At 52.5% G+C, this 17224-nt stretch overlaps 1 protein-coding gene across 15 annotated transcripts in view; it reads left to right on the plus strand.

The window, feature by feature from the left end:
* Positions 1–17224, plus strand: part of MYO18A (myosin XVIIIA) — an 83486-nt gene that overhangs the window by 17187 nt on the left and 49075 nt on the right. For 3 of the 15 annotated variants that reach the window (XM_012726241.1, XM_012726235.1, XM_012726236.1), the window contains exons 1-4: positions 5521–5589; positions 10626–10787; positions 12961–13020; positions 15304–15978. The exons of 8 other annotated variants lie outside the window; for them this stretch is intronic. In XM_012726241.1, coding sequence (XP_012581695.1) covers positions 10749–10787; positions 12961–13020; positions 15304–15978 — 774 coding nt within the window. In that variant the 5' untranslated portion in view covers positions 5521–5589; positions 10626–10748. Of the gene's footprint in view, positions 1–5511; positions 5590–10625; positions 10788–12960; positions 13021–15303; positions 15979–17224 lie in introns of those variants that run through there. 4 more of the 15 variants (XM_012726237.1, XM_012726239.1, XM_012726238.1 and 1 more) reach the window with 4 other exon arrangements.

Here is a 17224-nt window from a genome sequence, read left to right on the forward strand (position 1 = left end):
CAGATGACAGAGAGCACAGCTTAGTTGTTTCAAAAAGAAGGCATGTTTTGGCTCAAATATCTGAAAAGCCTGAAAAGCCGGGGTATATCAGGTTGTGAGTTTAGCCTTCATCAGTAGTATGGGTGAGCAGGACCCACGCCTGTTCTGTTTCTCATCTCTTCTATGCTTTCATGGTCCTGGGACAAGTGGTGGTAAAATAGCACAGCCCTAGGTTCAAGTTTTGTGGGAAAATAAGTGTGACTAACTCAGTAATCCTGTCAGTTCCATTATTGCCCTTGATACTAAGTCACATGCCTTTCATTAGCCAATGCCCAAGGCCCAGGGATATGACAGTCCCACTGACTAGATTGTGGGGTGAGTCCCCAGAGGAAAGTGAGGGTTTGGCAAGCAGGATGGAAAGTGGACAGCAGAATCAGCACCCGTCTACTGTGGCTTAGTGGACTCCTTGGCCAAGACCCACCTACCTTGCCAGCATTGTATCTCATTTACTTACATGAGTCCTGCATTTCTCCCAAACTTCCATGTTTCATGTTTCCTGCTCTCTCACCCCTGCCTTTTTCTTTAACTCCCTTCTTACCTCAACTTGTTATTACAAGCTTCCTTCTGTCTTTCATGGCTGACCTCCAAGCTGTCTGCCTGACTTCCCAACAGGAATAGACTTCTGCCTGCGAACTCCTCTACAACATTTTCAAGGCCCCTGTTGGAACATTGAGTAGATGCTAAATTGACTTATAATTATTCGGGTACATATCTTATCACCCCTTCTGGTCTGAATGTTTGTTCAGGTCGAAAATGCTGTCTACTTCTTGTTTCACATACTCAGACAGTATCAAGTGTCACCTGTGAGCAGGATGCAGTGCTAGGTAGAATCCAACATAGAACCTTTGCTTCAAGGAGCTAGCCATCTAGTTGTAAGATTGGGAAAAAGAAATGATAATAATAACAGACACTGTGCCCCCCACAGTGTTGATCTTGAGGAATGACACTTCACTGCGCAAGTGAACGGCTTCCTTCACTTCTCAGAGCCTGCCCCCAGCCCGGTTCTGCTAGTCCATTCTGTCTGGCTAATGCCTGAAACAACCTAGGACCATTCACTCACCCCATGTGGGAGCTGAGTAGCTGGCATTGTTGCCTTCACGGGATATGCCTTTGTTTTCAGTTTTATTCCATAGTCTTATTGTATTTGTACCGTCCAGATAAATCCAATGGATGTTTTAGGAACACCTACTGTGTGCCTGGTGTAGTAGGGTGTGTGATGATATAAGAGATAGAAAGATATAAAAGAAGTGGGATAGGGGCCCTCCCTGGTGGCGCAGCGGGTTAAAGCACAGCGCTGAGAAGCTAAAGCCACTGCTGCATGAGTTCAATCCCCTCCTACCCGGAGGTGACCACCTGGTGTGGCAGACCTTTCCTGACCCGTTGTTCTGTTCCCCACTCTGTCTCTGGTGAAGCCTCTCGCTACCCCTTAGCCTCTGGCCTGTATCCCAGTTCTGTATGCACAAATAAATAAATCTTTGAAAAAAAAAAAAAAGAAGTGGGATAGGGTCTCTGTTTTCCAGGGAGAGCAGCTTATACAACACAAATACTTGTAAACTACATGGTTATAAACTCATACCAGCAAAATAGTAGTTTTGCTAGGCATTTGTGGCATGTGCTCATTAAACTTTAATACAGTCAGCTTTATGGTGGTATAAGAAATGACATAGCCGAAAATTGTGAATATTGTACTCTGTATGCTTCTTTTTACTCAATATTATAGATAGCATTATGCTTTCACGACACCAAAGAATAGTATCGATAAAGCCATGCTCACTTTGTGAGCAATTTAAGGAAATTTTGACTGTGTTCTAGTTTATTTTTACCTGTACCTGTTGACTTTAGAATCTCACCCCAGCTAGTATGTGACTCCACTGTACCTAACAGCACCACACTGAGTAGAACCAAAAGCCACCATGCAGGTGTTTTATCTATAGAGTTTTTAGAAATTCTCACCACCACCCACCATAATCCTGTTATTATTATAAGACCAGAAAGGTAGAAACTCTTAAGAAATTGAGTAGACTTCCCTTAGGTCAGAGGGCACAGAAGCGGCCGAGCTGGGAGTCAGTGTGGCTGTGCCACACTGACTTTATACCGCCATGCAAAGTCTTGGGGGAAGTCCTCATACAGGAGATAGGACTGGAGATGGACTTTGAGACATAGAGAAAGGGCTGCGGTGGTGATGGGCAGGGAACCATGCGAAAATCTGTCTTGGAGAGAGGACAAGAGTGAACACAGGGTGGGGCTGTGGAGAAGGAAGTGGCAGAAAAATGTGGAGAGACCAAGTGGCTACCTTGGAGGCAGGCGGAGTGGCCTGAGGTGGTCTGGCTGGCTGTGGGAGTGACTGCATGGGCCCTCTCCAGAGTCATAAGTTAGGCTTCTGGAAAATATGGGCTGGGCCCTGAGATAGCAATGACCTTTGAGCAGCAGTGGGACTGGTTGTGGCCTTGTGTGAAGGCTGAGCAGATTCTAAATTGCCAGGTTCTAACAATGGCCTCAGGTTTCCCTTCTGAATAAAGGGGGCTGCCCATTTGACTAAGGGAAACAAAACCACATTGAGACGATCTGTCAGCAGCCGAATGGACAGAATGGACAGGGTTTGGCCACCCGGATAGAAAAGAAGAGCAAATGGTTGCCAGTAATACAGAGCAAGACTATGCAGGTAGAGTGGCACCAGGTCGCCTCGAAGTCATCTTCCAGGACACTGCTGAATGTCGGGCAGGCCCAGAAGGCCACAGCAGCCAGAAATAGAAAACACCAAGAACACCAGTCAGTGTGTAAAACCCAGGCCCTTCTCACAGGAGAGCCTGCAGGTTGGCTGATAGCCTGTTTGTCCTGCTTCAGACACTTGGATTAGGCTTGGTTACCTGATTTTACAGCCTTTGGTGGAAACAGCACACTAAAAAGAAGAGAGATTGCTGGGGACAGGCACAGTGACAGGGGTAGGGGACAAAGGAACTGAAAAGCAGATACACAGACACGAAAGGGGACTGACTTCCACATGGGCATAGAGTGAGGCTCTGGGAGCCCAGGCCCTGGGGTGAAGTGGTGCCTGGCACAAGGCCAGTGCCCTTTGAGAGTGGCCTAGGGCGCAGGGGCAGAAGCCAGGCCGGAAGGTCAGGAGCTACCCCAGTGGGGTGACACACAGGCTGGAGTAGACTTGGGCTGGGTTCAGAGAAGTTCAGAGTTTGAGATGTTTGAGATTAAGTTCTGAGGGTTTTAAATGGGGAAATTAAGGAGAGCATAAAAAATTTTATTATTGTAACTGGTACTAGAATTTAGAAAACTACTTAAAATAGGAAATATTTTGTCCTGTTTAAAGGGTTTTAGTTACTAGAGCTTTTGCTTCCCTTCTTCCCCCCCATAAGGATCACAGATAATAGTTAAAACCTATGTGAACAGGCCCTCCCTAGTGGCGCAGCGGGTTAAAGCACTGCACTAAGAAGCTAAAGCCACTTCTGCATGAGTTCAATTCCTGCCTGCCCCCGAGGTGACCACATGGGGCGGCTGACCTCTCCTGACCCGCCCTCTGCTCCCCTCAGACCCCTCCTGCTCCCCTCAGCAGTGTACTTCGTAGATCTGCCTGTTCTGCTCCCCACTGTCTCTGGTGAAGCCTCTCGCCGCCCCTGAGCCTCTGGCCTGTACCCCTGTTCTGTATGCACACATAAATAAATCTTTAAAAAAAAAAAGAACCTATGTGAACATATGTGCTAGACATTCATCTTAGAGCTTTGCAAGTGTTAATTCACTTAACCCCTTTAATAGTCCAACATGGTAGACACTATTTTTTCCCCATTGTACTGATAAAGAAATTATCACTGAAGTGAATTGTATATCTCACTAATGAAAAGTCAAGATTGAAGGGCTCTGGAAGTCTCACACATAACCATGACACACTGTGAATAACTCTTTTAAAGCAGTAGTTCTCTGAAGGCTAGTTAAAACACAGATTCTGGGCCGCATGCTGGTGGAATAGCTCTCACTCTTGGCTGTATGCAGAATCACCTGTGGAGCTTTTAAAACTCCCAGCACCCAGGGAAATCAGAAACAGGAAGTGGGAGGGGGAGGGACGGGGGGGGGGGGGGGTTTCAGGCATCAGTATTTTCTGATGTCCCACTGGGGATGTCTGGGTGCAGTGGAGGTTGGCGCCATGTGTCAGGAAAGGACTGGGGACACACAGACCTGTGGCCCAGCACGTGCCTGCCGAGAGGGCCAGTGATCTCCCCAGAAAGCTGCATCCCTCCCTAGAAAGCAGAGGTAAGAGCCCAGCGACCCAGTGACGGAGTGTGATGTGTCTGCAGGGTGTGACAGGAGGCAGAGCTGGGCCTCCGTTCTCAGGCAGCACTTAGCAACCTTCTCCCAGCAAAGTCCTGTGATGACAAGACTCCTCGGGCTCACCAGACTGGCTGCAGTGACAGGCCTGGGGCCTCCAGCTACCCTAGCTGGGCACTGGCTAGGAGGCAGCTCTGCTGTGGGTTTTCCCAGGACCACCCTCACCCCACCCTCCCCCTCCTCCCCCCAGAGGAAGAGGGAGACAATGACTGCTTCCTTCTTTCTGCAGAGCCAACTGCTCTGAAACAGCTTCAAAAAGCCTATCTTTTGGCTCCTTCCACCTGCTCCCAGCTCCCAGCTCCCAGTTGAGCCTCTGGGGTCCCCAGCCTGCCTGGGTATCCTGGGTACCGACTGATGAGCTGGACCGGGCTGCCTCACGAGAACTGGCTTTTCACCGCAGTCATTGCTTACTGGCCAGACACCCAGTCCCTTGCCTGTTTTCAGGGCCAAGGCACACCCACCTACCCCACCCGCTCTGTGCCTGCTCAGTCACTGGCTGTGTGTCGGGGGCAGCAGTACACACACAGTGCGGTGGGTTCCACTCACGCCCCCAGGGTGTTTATTACAGCGGTGTTGTGGCTGCTGTCGGGGCACAGTGTGCAGTAGGCCTGTGTGCTGTGCTGAATGTGACAGTAGTTGTCTTGGCCTCTGCGCTGTAAATAGATGACAGAGGTGAGCCTATGATCTGTGTTTTCGAAACACTATGCTGTGATTGAATGTTCATGTGTACTGGTGTGTGTGTGTGTGTGTGTGCGCACATATGTATTTGTGTTTGTCTCTACCCGGGCCTGTGGGGCCTGAGGCTGCAGGTCTTAAATTCCTCTGCTATTTTTAGGGGCCGTATCAGCTCAGCTGTCCGAGCCTGGATGTGTGTCAGTAGGAAAGTCCCACCCTCCCTGCCTCTCCCCGCCCGCCCCGGAAGCCCGAGCCCTTCAACACTGTCTGCCCCTACCCGAGCCATTACTCTGAAAGCTTCCTCCTCCCCTTCACCTTCCCTCGCCTGCCGTATCACCCCCTCCCGGCATACCTGGTACCCGCAGTCCTCCAGGCTACTCTCTCTCTGGCTCTGGCCAGGGCTGGGCAGCTCTTGACGGGAGGGGCCTGGAAAGAGGGAGGGGACCAGGGCGGGGCTGCAGCTAGTGCTATTTTGAGCTGGTAACGGAGCAGCATCGGTGAGGAGACTCCTTGATCTGGGCTGCTCCAGGCCAGGCCATGCTGGTGAGTGTCCCTCTGACCCCCCACCTAGGAAATGTCCCTGGCTCCTCACGCTGTTTCCTCATGTAAGAAAGGAGGAGCCTTTTTTTTTTTTTTTATTTCCCCAGATGTGACTGAAGTAGATGGGGAGGAAGAGGAGGGGCTCCCTTGAGGTTCCTCTCTGAACCTCTTGGTGAGGTGGGAGTTACTCAGCCCCTGGCAGCCTCTGGACTCCCCAGAGGCAAAGGGCAGGGCCTCTTGGTCCTGACAAAACCTTGGGAGCTTTAAAGGGGCCACCATCTTTAACCCTCAGTGTCCTGGACTGCCTCAGCCACCCCACAGGCAGTGACACGCCTGCCCCATGAACAGTAGTTCATAGTGCTTTTGAGGCCTTCATTTCTCAGAACATTTCTTCCAAAATCTGGAACCCAGAACTTTGGAAGTCTTGTCCTCTGCTTTGCGTGGCCAGGATAGCCCTCCACCCCCTCTCCCCCTGGCCAGACGGGGGAAGGACTTGAGAGGGGTGGTCCTTCCTACTGTCCCCAAGAGTGAGCGCAGCCTGGCCTCCTCCATTTATGGAGGGGGCACAGGTGGTACCTTGGAGATGCCTTGCTTATCTTTTGGTCTTTTTTAGCAGCAGTTACTCCAGAGGAGTAAGTGCCTTCCTTTAAAAAGCCAGTGATGAGAGACCCAGCCACACAGCTCTCTTCCAGTCTGCCCCATTCTCCCTTAGCCCTCCTCCACCCCTCCCAGCCACCAGGGCAAGGTTTTCAGTGGTGTCAGCGTCAGCAGTTGGCGGAGTATGTGGACTGGCCTGCTGTGGAGGTGTGTCAGGGGCCGTAGATGTACCCGTGAGCGTTTGTATCTCGGTGGCCAAGGACTGCCCCACCCCAGCCATAAAACTGACTCCAGTGTCGAGGAGTGTGTATGTGTGTGTGTGTGTGTGTGTGTGTGCAGGCTGGAGGTAGGGCCAGAGAAGGCTGGAGCTTCTTTCTCGGGGTAGGGCCTCACCCCAAGAGCTGGGTGCTTCCTACCCGCTGCACCCCACCCTGGGCCACCAGGTTGAGATTTGCACGAGATGGCCAGAGAGATGGCAGAGTGCCCTGTAGAGGAGCAGTGCATGCCCCAGAGAAGAGCAGGTCCGGTTGTTGAGGAGGAAGCCCGGGCCCTTCTGCAAGTGCAGTGGCTGCAGGAAGCCATTCCAGTGCACCTGCTTCCTCCGCAGGGCAGTGATGGCTGCTCAGGGCTGGCGGTTGCTTTCTGTTCCGCCCTGGGGTGGGGGAGGGCTCTTGCTGGAGGCTGAACCAGAGAGATTGGAGGCCCTGCCAATCTCTTCCCTCCTCCGTGAGCTGTCAGCGCGCCTTCAGGTCATTCTCTGCACAACCCTTTCCTCTCTAGCAGGTCTATGTAAAGCTTGTTCAGGTCATAGGTGGAGGGACAGGCTTGCTTTCTACCTAGCTGTGTTCTAGTGGATGATGTCATGGCAGGACAACAGGGGCGGTGAAGGGGTAGCTGGTGGGTGGGAGGGTGGACTCTCACCCCCATTCCTTAAAATGAGCCTTGGAGGGTCTTGCTAGAGCACAGCTCTGGGCACAAGCCCTATTTGCTGTTGTGAGACCTTGGGCAAGTCACTTCTGAGCCTCCATTTGCTCATTTATAAAATAGGAATCATACTAGGATCGTCTTCAAAGAAATGTTGTGAGGATTAAATTCCACGACACATGTAAAGGATGCATTCAGCACAGTGCCTGACACTTAGTAAATGTTTCACAAAAATGAATTGTGTTTACTGTTAACTTCTTCCCTTCCCTGTTATCCCTCTTGCTGCCACCCTCAGCCGATTTAGATATTTCAGTGCTAGGTTGGAACTGGCAGGAAGAGGTCACCTGCTCACCACCCTCAGAATGGGAGCGGAGAGGAAGTGCCTCTCTCATCAGAAGTGAAGCCTGAGTGTGTGTGAGTGTTGGCAGAGGGGAGGGGCTGCCAGGCTCCCCTGGCTACGGTGATGGCACCTTCTCATCCCCGAGGCACCTCCCGTGGGACTGCTGCCCTCCTCACCGTGTGTGGACTTCTAGCCTGGACTCTTGAGACTACAGGGGCGTTCCATGTCTGAGGGGCTGCCTGCTGGTGGCATGATTCTCCTGGAGGCATTTGGGCCCCCATTTTTGTGCCCGGCAAGGGGCACAAACATGGTAGTTACAGGCAGATGGTCCTCCAGCCTGGCCCAGACCCTGAGGGTTGGAAATCTTTTCCAGGCTGAGCATAGATGGATCCCCCAGCACATTTTTGGACTTCTCCTCTTTGAGAACAAATGTTTTTAGCTATTATCTCCTCTTTTTTTCCTTTTTATTGACTATTTAGCCATCTTTACAATAAACAGTAAGTAACAAAGACATAGCAAAATAAATAGCAAGTGTCTCTATTGTGTCCAATTTATGCAAGGTTATTATGAGCACTGTTCTGCATACTATTGAGGTTCTTGTTTGTTTAATGTCATTTTATGTGGCATTTTCCACATGATTGCATTGTCTACCTATCTGTTAGTTGAACTGGCAACATAACAGTGCATCCTACAGAAGAGCCACAGTTTACCTAACTTTTTCCTCACTCTAGACATTTGGGTTGTTTCAGTCGTGGGACTGTTATACCAAGTGCATCTATAATAGTCTTGGCATAGATTTGTGGGTTTTTTCCTTTCTCTTCTTTAAGTCACCTTATTGGCTATACATTCCTGACGATAGGTTGAGCAGGACAGAAGATGATGATATTTATGGCTATTACTGCTCCACAAAGAACTACTAAGCAGTTTCAGCATGTCCCTGCCCTCACCTCAACTCCATGACATTGAGTTTTCTCTCTATTTATTGCTGCTAAATTTAGAGATATACCTCCTTAGTTTCTTCCACATCCTGGGAATCGGGGTGTGCAAGTGTTATTCTCTGTAGTTTACAATTAGGGGAAGAAACCAACTGGGAATAAGAGATTGTGTGAACCCCCATTCCGGTATTGCCATGCAGCAAACATTTATTCCATGCTGACAGTATAATGGGGGTGGAGGGCGGCGCAGAGAGCCCCCCATCATGGCCCAGGAACGTGATAGACACACTAACAACTCATGGAGCTCTTCCCTGAGAGTCCTGGCTGTGGGCGCTTCAACAAGGTACTTACCCTATGGATCTCCTTGCCAGAAGTGGATTGTTATGAGAATTAAATGAGATTGCACTGGCTCTCAAAAGTATCCAATGAATGTTGGTTTCTCTTCTCTTCTCCCCAAGAGAGGGAGGAGAGGGCCAGCACCTCAGAGAGTGGCATGACGCAGTCTGGGCCATTGAACACTAGTTAACACTGCACTATCAGCTTTGCTTTAGCTTGACCACACCTCTTGACCCTCAACACTGAGACAGAACATTAGCCAGAGCTGCTACTAAGGATGGATGACTCAGCCCCTCTGGCCCTACCTCACTCAGCAGAAAAGGTGGGCCTCATAGCACAGGCTTTGAGTCAGAGAGACTGAGACCTCAGCTCCACCACTTATCAGCTTTGTGACTTAATCTCTTTCCTCATCAGCAAAATAGGAATAATAATAATTCCTATAGAGTGTAGCTGTTGTAAGATTTATACTTGAAAGTAAATGTTGGGTCCTCCCGGGTGGTACGACAGGTTAAAGCACAGCACTATGAAGCTATCACAGCCACTCAGCATGAGTTCGATCTCTGACCAGGGAGGTGTCCCACAAGGCATGGCAGACCTCTCCTGACCTGCCTGCTCCTCCCCTCAGCAGTATATTTCAGTATATCTGCCTGTAATGGTCCCCACTCCGTCTCTGGTGAATCCTCTCAACCCCTGCACCTCTGGCCTATACCCCAGTTCTGTATGCATAAGCAAATCTTTTTTTTTTTTTTTAAGTAAATGTTGGCACAAAATGATGTAAAAATAAACTATGACATTATTATTATTATTTTTAAAGTAAATGTTAAATACTTTTATGGGGCTCCTCTCACCAGAGAGGGAACAGATCAGAGAAGAGAGGGCTTGGGTCCCCAGACCCTTGCCCCACAAAGCCTCTAGTTCACAGCTCTGGGGGGGTGTCTGTAGCACAGACACATTCTTTGGGGCTGAGTTCCTTCCCTGTTCTGTATTGGAGAAGGATGGGTTATTCTTGATCTTAAGCAAATCACAGTTAGGATCCTCTGAAAAGGAAGGAGAAATATCTGGATAATTGTGCACATAACTACAGAGAGAATTTCCTCTGGGGAGAGCACATTCAGAGAGATGCTGGTAAGGAAGAGCTCATACAGAGGAACACCCCCAGGTACAGCTGGCCCAGAGTCCCCACAACCTGGGGTGGGTGGCTCCTCTCTGGACAAGCAGGAAAACTTGGGCAGGAAATCAAAGAGCAAATGAGCTTATTACTTAAACAAACTTAAAGCCTCTGATGTATGAGCTGGATAATAAAATAGCGATGTCAAGAAAGCATATAAAAATAATTGAAAGTGAACAGTTCTCTAATTTTCCCTGGTAATTCATTTAAGCAGTAATAACAGTGAACCTGTTCTTAAACACCACTGAATTAAATGGATTACTTGGATGAAGCCCCTCCCTGGATTGAGACAGATTCTACCAGTTGATTTTCAGGAGGCCCAGCTCTGGTTTCTAATCCACGGAAGGGCAGCTTTATCATGCTCCAGGCTTCTTGCTGCTCACAGGTAATGGTGTGTTGCAGGTGGCAGGCAAGTGGCCAGAGGCCACGAGCAGCTCCTCTGAGGTCCTTCCAGGTCTCAGGCCTGCAGCTTTGGTTCACAATATTAAGGGCTTGACCCGGAAAGGACCTTGCCAGCTCTCTAGACCAGCTCACTGCCTAAGAGGCTCAGGCAGGTGAAGTGGCTCCTTCACGGGCACAGCGCTTCCCAGGGTAGGTGGGCTGTGTCCGTCAGTCCCCTGCAGGGTGTGGGGCTGTGTCTGTCCAGTCCCTTGCCTTGCCTTCTTTTTCTGCGAATATTTTACCTCTTACTCTTGCCTTGACTGTTGAGTCTTGTGATTCTCTTCCTCCTCCTCCCCAGCCCCCCTCCCCCTTGTTGTCCACAGCGTTTGTCCCAGCAGGTCCTGGCCTGTAGGAAGACTCGAGTCCCTGAGAGACTCTGCCCCCTCTTCTCCGACCCAGGGTGCAGGCTTCTGTCAGCACCATGGCCTTTTCATCAAGGTTTGCCTTTTGGGAGCAAAAGGAAAGTTGGATTTCAAAACCTTTATGCTTTTCCTATGTGCTTTGGCATGGTGTGTGCAGGCAGGAGACTGGCTGGCAAGAGAGGGCAGAGCTGGTTTGGGGCTTGTGTGTGATTTGGAGCTGGGAGAATGAAGGGGGCTGGGCCACTGGCGGGCTCCTGCGCTGTCATGCTCCTCCCCTGCTCTCTGGCTCTGGAAGCTGAGCTGCCTTTTGCCCCTCTGGGGCCCCTCCCAGTTAACCCCTCCACACCCTCCTGCTACTCTGAATCACCCTGGCAACATGGGCTGCTGGAGAATGGAACCGCTTTGGCTCTGAGGCCTCTGGAGTCTGGGGACTGTGGTGCATCGGAGAAGGAGCCAAGACCAGGGGTCAGCCACTTGGCCGCCTCGGTCCAGAGGGTGATTCAGGCTGCAGACCTGGGTGTGCCTTTGTGCGGTGCACAGCCCCAGCTGGGCAGCGACCTACAAATGACAGAGTCCTTTGGGCGGGGGAAGGGGCAGTGAGTCAGCCTGAGACTAAATCCAGAACTGAGCTCAGAGCTGAGCCTAGTGTCCCAGAATCTCGGGGAGCAGCCACTGTTTCCCCTGCCTCACTACTTGAATGAGATGCTTGGGGTACCAAGCTCAAGCCACTGGAGGGAGGACAGGTTTGGAGCTGGTGAAGGGCTCAGCGTGGACTTGGAATCTGGGCCATCCTGACCTGCGCTAACAGCACTGCGTGTCGTTCTGAGTGTGTCTGTGTGGGTTGTGAACTTGCTATCCCTCTAACCCACTGCCCGAGAGCTAATGCATGGTGTGATCCCGGGGAGGGATGGGGAGGTGAAGGTATTGTTGGGGGGCAGTAGGCATAGACTAGATTCTGCCACTCCTTTTCACCCTTTCTCAACACCCCCTCCCTTCTCTTTTACGGCTCCAAAGTAGTAGAGTCCACTCTGGTGAATCATTGTCATTTCTGCTCTGTCTGTGGTAGCCTTTACTAACTTTGAAGTTTGAGCCCATTGAAATAGCTCTATGGGCAAGAGGCAGTTTTAAAACTGTAAGACCATCACGCTGGCCAGTGTCCCAGGCATGGCTAATTAGAGCTCCAGACGAGCCATGAACCCCACGTGGATAATTAAAATGATTCTGGACGAGTCTCTAAGGAGCTTTTCTATTAGGAATCAAGGACACCGTCCTGTGCTCCTACCCCCATTGTGCCAGGAAAGGAAGGCATGCTGAGTAGAGGATGGGGTAGGGCTGGTAACAGACCAGCCATCCTGCGTGGCTGGGGAAAGAAGAGCCGTGAAACCCACAAGGGCTCCCTGGGCCTTGGGAGGGCGGGTGCAGCTGAGGGGTGGGAGAAGGCTTCCGCAGACTGGAGGCCGGCCAGCCGGCCGGCTGGTCAGCTCGGAGCCAGCCTCTGAATGAAGGAACCGGAGCGTTCACACCTTCTGCCCCTTGGCAGGCACGTTACAGGTGCTGTTTGCCTGACTCTGCTCCTTCTCCTCTGACTCAGGTCAGCTGGCCCCTAAGCCACAGCACAGAGCCCTGGCGAGGGCAGCCAGCGTGCAGGAATCTTTCCTTCCCCACACCCACCCCCCTAACTTTGGGGTTCCCTCCCTCAGCTGCCTGTTGGCAGTTTTGTGGATCTGAGGCTGGGAAAACAGAGTACCCTGCCTCTGCGGCTTCCTGCCTCCAGCAACACCGGGGACCTAGAGCCCCAAGGGGCCACCTGTGTACCCTGCACTGAGATGACAGTCTCCCCACAGTGTGCTCATCCCCTCCTTCTCAGACGCTCGGCCAGGGGCCTCGTGTTCAGATCTTCCGAGCTGAGCATGACTTCGGTAGGCCGGCATGAGTTGAATTAGCTGCATCTTTCGCTCCATTCTGCAAGCGAAGCCATGCTGCTGTTCTCATGGGTGATCTCTTTAGACTGCCCAAGTGGGCCAAATGGCTGGTGCCTGAGGACAAGCGGACCTGGTGCTCACCGCCTCGGAGACTCCATTCTTAAAGCTGTCACCTCACCGGGTTGACCCCAGGATAGTTTTGGCTCCTGGCTGTGCAGATTTAGAGCCCCGGGGCCCCTGAACACTCAGGGACTTTGCCTCCTCAGGAGAGAGGCCCCTTGGATGTTTTTCTTTTGTGTCGGGTGTCCTAGCCCTGACCTTCCAGTAACTTCTATGTCTGCTCCCTCAGGTTAAAGAGGAGGACAAAACTGTGCCGAAGCCCAGCCCTCCTGGCAAGGAGGAAGGGGCTGTAAGTGCTTCTCGGAGACCCCTGTGTGAGTGTGAGTGTGTCGGAGCGGGTTGCGTCTGTCATCCCTACCTAGTCTGGGGGCAGGCCTACAGAGCAGGCAGCCCAGCAAGGTGGTCCTTCTTGCTTGGGGTGAGGGGGCCCCAGTAAAGGGGCAGGAAGTGATGGCAACCTGGGGGCTGCGAGGAGATGCAGGGCCAAGGTGCCCTGGGGACCTCCCCTACCTCCTCTTTCTATCCCCCGCTTTGGTTCCTACCTTGATTTCAGATTTCCTGAACTTTTGGGGGCTGGAGAAACTTAGGTGGGCAAACTCTTAGGTCAGGGAGCACCAAGTGAGAGCTCAGCTGTTGGGACTCTTCTTCCTGCTCTGGGTGGCACAAGACAGAGACAGGGAGGGGTTTTGCTGCAGCTGTTGCCGTCTCTTCCCAAGACCCTGTCAGCTGCTGGGCGCGGGTGACCTGGAGGCAGGCTCCATGCTGCCCGGTACCCCTGCACACCACTAGGTCACCCTCCCTTAGAACAGGGGCACTGAATGGAGTTGGACTCTCTTATGGCAAGAGAGGGAAGAAGAAAGAGTTTCAGAATAGCCAGACCTAGAGATGTGCAGTTAGGAGAGGGCTGCTGTTGGCATGGGTGGGCCCAGGGCTCCGGGGCAGAGCCGGATCATAACCCAGATCCATGCTTCACTACCCCAGTGGTGCCTGCTCCGACTCCCCCACTTTCTTGGATGGAGATTTGATTAGCCAGGCATTTTGACTTCCACATGATCTATAAGCGATTCTGAAGGGCTAGCCTGTGATTTCAAACTGTCGAGATATGGGAGGGTGGAGCCTTGGAGAAAGCCAGATTTTTTTGCGAGGATCACATTTGAAGTGTTCAGAAGACTGCCTGGCACAGTAGAAGCTCTGCATAAGTATATGGATGTCAGCAGTTGCTATCATCATCATCACTGCCATCATCTTCAGTCCGGAGGTAGGGGAGGAAAGCCAGGAGGGAGAGAAGGAAGCAAGACCCAGCAGCCAGGGCACCAGCCAGCTCTGCAGTGCCCTGGCGTCCTGCAGCACACTTGGTCCAAAAGGTTGCAGCGGAGGCCTGGGCTGATCCTGCTTGGCTCATTCTGCACATGAATGGGACAGCCTCTCCAGGTGGCAGCCAGAGGCCTGTCTACTCTGTGAGCACCCTCCTGCACCCAAGCAGAGATGGCAACCAGCCCCTCACAGAGCCCAGTGCCCAGGTATTCTCCCGAGGCCATTGTTTGGGGAATATAGCCTCGAGCACAGCTCCTTAGTGACAGGCCATTGCCTGACCAGTAAAGAGCCTTCAATTGACTCTGTCCTCCCCTCCCCCCAGGCAGTATGGCTGGCTTTTCTTGAAACTGCCCTGCCATTAGCCTGCCTGGTCTTCCCAGGGACCACGTCGGGTGGTGGGAGAAGGATGAGCCTACCAGAGTGCCAGCACACCCCCATTGGCTCCTGGGCGCCCCAAGGCTGAGAGGTACCGCTGACTGGCTGAGCCAGGACCCCAGCTCTAGGGCAGAGCAGAGCTGTGCAACGTGAGTGCTTAGCCCTCAGGTTATTCCACATACGCACACTGGGAGCTAGGAGGTCCCTGGGCCTTGAGAGATTTGCAGGAGGAAAACTAAAAGAAACTGCCAGAAAACAAGCAGGGCTGGAAGCTGCCCAGGCCAGCACTGGTTTTCTGCAGCCACGAGCATGTGGTGACGGATAGATGATGTGGTGAAGGGTAGGTGATGAGTGCAGGCTAGGGGCAAGCAGAGAGACTTGTTTGGGGACCAGGAATCACTCCCTGACTATTGTTTTCATGGGGATGAGCAGTCTCTGGGTCTAACTGCCCGGATTATTGGGTGATAGAAGGGCCAGAGACCACAAGGGCAGGAAACCTGGAGTCAGACTTAGGGCTGCTGGTAGGAATTGGTGGCTGGACCTCTGCTTGTTTGGGCCACGAGGGGTGAGTGGGCTTGCCTGGGTTGGGGTGTGGTTGCTGCTCTGACTGAAAGCCCGGAACTCTGGGATACTTCAGGAGCCCCTGGGCATCTTACTGCTTGCTGCATGCTAAGCCTGGGGCAAGGTGGCAGGTGACAGTGGTACCTGCTTGTGCTTTGTGGGAGAGAGGCCAGACGCATCAGTGCTGTTTCCTATCTGGAAGAGAAAACCCCTGGGCTCTGTGTTGTTTGGATGGATGGATGGAAGGCCATGCTTCTTACTTCCCCTACAGGGTAGCTACACCAGTGGGTGCTAATTTCTGTTTGTATTTGTGTGACTGTAGCCAGAGGGCAGCTCAAAGGACAGCAGTGGCCCTTCTAGGAGTCCTCAGCCCCCCACCAAACCTGTACCCTCAGAGACTCCCCAGCGAGCCAAGAGCCCTGCACCCACACTTGCCATGAATGGCTTGGAGGCTGTCTCAGCACCAGACCCAGGAGAGGAGGCCCAGGGCCTGTCGCGGAAGAAAGTGGCAAACGCCGTGAGGAAGGTGGTGAGCAAGGTGCTGCCCAGTGAGGAGCCTGGGAGCACCAAGGAGCCTCCGAGCAGGGAGGTCCGATCCCCTGAACACCCAGTTCGAGGCAAGAAAGGAGAAAAAGCAGCTGCTGCTCCTACACCACCACCACCTCCTCCACCGCCTCCTGCTCCACCTAAGCCTGAAGCAAAGAAAGAGGCAGCCAAGGATGAGCTGTCCATGGGCCTCCGGGGCCTGATGTCTCGGGGCAGAGGCAAGGAGCACAAGGCCCGGGGTAGGCAGTCTCCTGGGAAGGGGCAGAAGCCCTCCAGTCAGGAGCCCGTCCCCTCGGGGAAGCCGGGCTCCCCAGGCACACCTTGCAGCCCAGAGAAGCAGTCTCCCCTACCCCCACTGGAAGACCCTGCGGGCCCCAGCTCCCCGGTTGCGAAGTCAAACCCCGCGGGATTGCAGCGGTCCGAGGCACCAGCCCCTGACGTGCAGCCCGAGGTACCGAGTGTGTGGCTGACCTCCCAGGCCGACTGCTTCCCCACACCGCCTCCACGGCCAGCTGACCGGGGCTGACCCGACCGGCCAGGCTGCATGGCTTTCCTTAAGTGAATGCCAGAACCCGTGGGCCTGGGTTCTGGCTGGGTCCTGCTAACCAGCATGTCGCTGTTCTGCTACGTGTGTGCGTCCGGCCCTGGGCCCAGCTACAGAGTCAGCTCGAGGCTTCAGGTCCCAAGTCAGGATCAGGGTCTCAGCAGATCAGGGCTAGGGCAGAAAGACATGTTTTCCAAAGTCCAGAGGCTGCGTTCGCATCCCAGTCACTCACCCCCTTGGCATCTTAGCGAGGTCCCACCTCTGTGCCTTCATTTAAGTGGGGATGGCTTAGGTCTAAAGTCCCTTGTGGAAAGCCCTTGGGAAAGTGTTTTGGAAATTAGTTTGTGTATTTTAGAGTGTTATGCACTATCCATAATGTGTGCAGCATCCCATAAACAAACATTAACATTTCCACAGCACAATCTATGAATGTTCTTGCTGCAGGGGTAGAGTATAAATAGGGTTTGCCGCCAAAATAGAAAAGAAAGGAAGTCATTTTGGAGGGTTTTTTGGATTTGAGGATTGCAAATAAAGGATGCTACCCGCTTTGAAGGATTGCTGTGGAGACTGGCAACGGTAGGGGTGATGGTGCTCTGAGCCCAGGCCCTGGAATAACGGGTTCTCCATAGATACTGGCATTTGCTGGCAATGCTGGTAACAGTTGCCACTGATACTGCCCTTGCCATCACAGCCTCCTCAGGCCTAGACAGCACGTCCCCTTCACGGGCCTCAGGCCTAAACAGCACAGGACTCATGAGCCTGTGCCGGGGTGACAAATGGGTGCAGTGACCTCCTTTGATTCTGGGGCCCTTTGGGTGGGACAGGAGGTGGAAGGAAGGACAAGGACATCAGCCCAGATCCTTCCCTTGGAAGGTGATACTTGCTTGGCAGGTTCTTGGATTGGGGATAGTTGTCTTAAGAGTCTCCATTTTATGGACCTTTCTGTGCCTCATGGCGTTTGGGGAGGGGTGTCAGGTTTCAACACTGCTCCTGCATGCTCCTTGCAGCTTAAAGGGGACAGGTGTGGGGAGGGGAAGGACACAGCTTAAAGACATGTCTTTTTTTTTTTTTTTTTAAGATTTACTTATTTATGCATACAGAACTGGGGTACAGACAGAGGTGTGTGGAGGGGTGAGAGGATTCACCAGACAGA

The sequence above is a fragment of the Condylura cristata genome, unplaced genomic scaffold (genome assembly GCF_000260355.1).
Source record: "Condylura cristata isolate star-nosed mole 26May11 unplaced genomic scaffold, ConCri1.0 scaffold00017, whole genome shotgun sequence".
Classification (NCBI taxonomy): domain Eukaryota; kingdom Metazoa; phylum Chordata; class Mammalia; order Eulipotyphla; family Talpidae; genus Condylura; species Condylura cristata.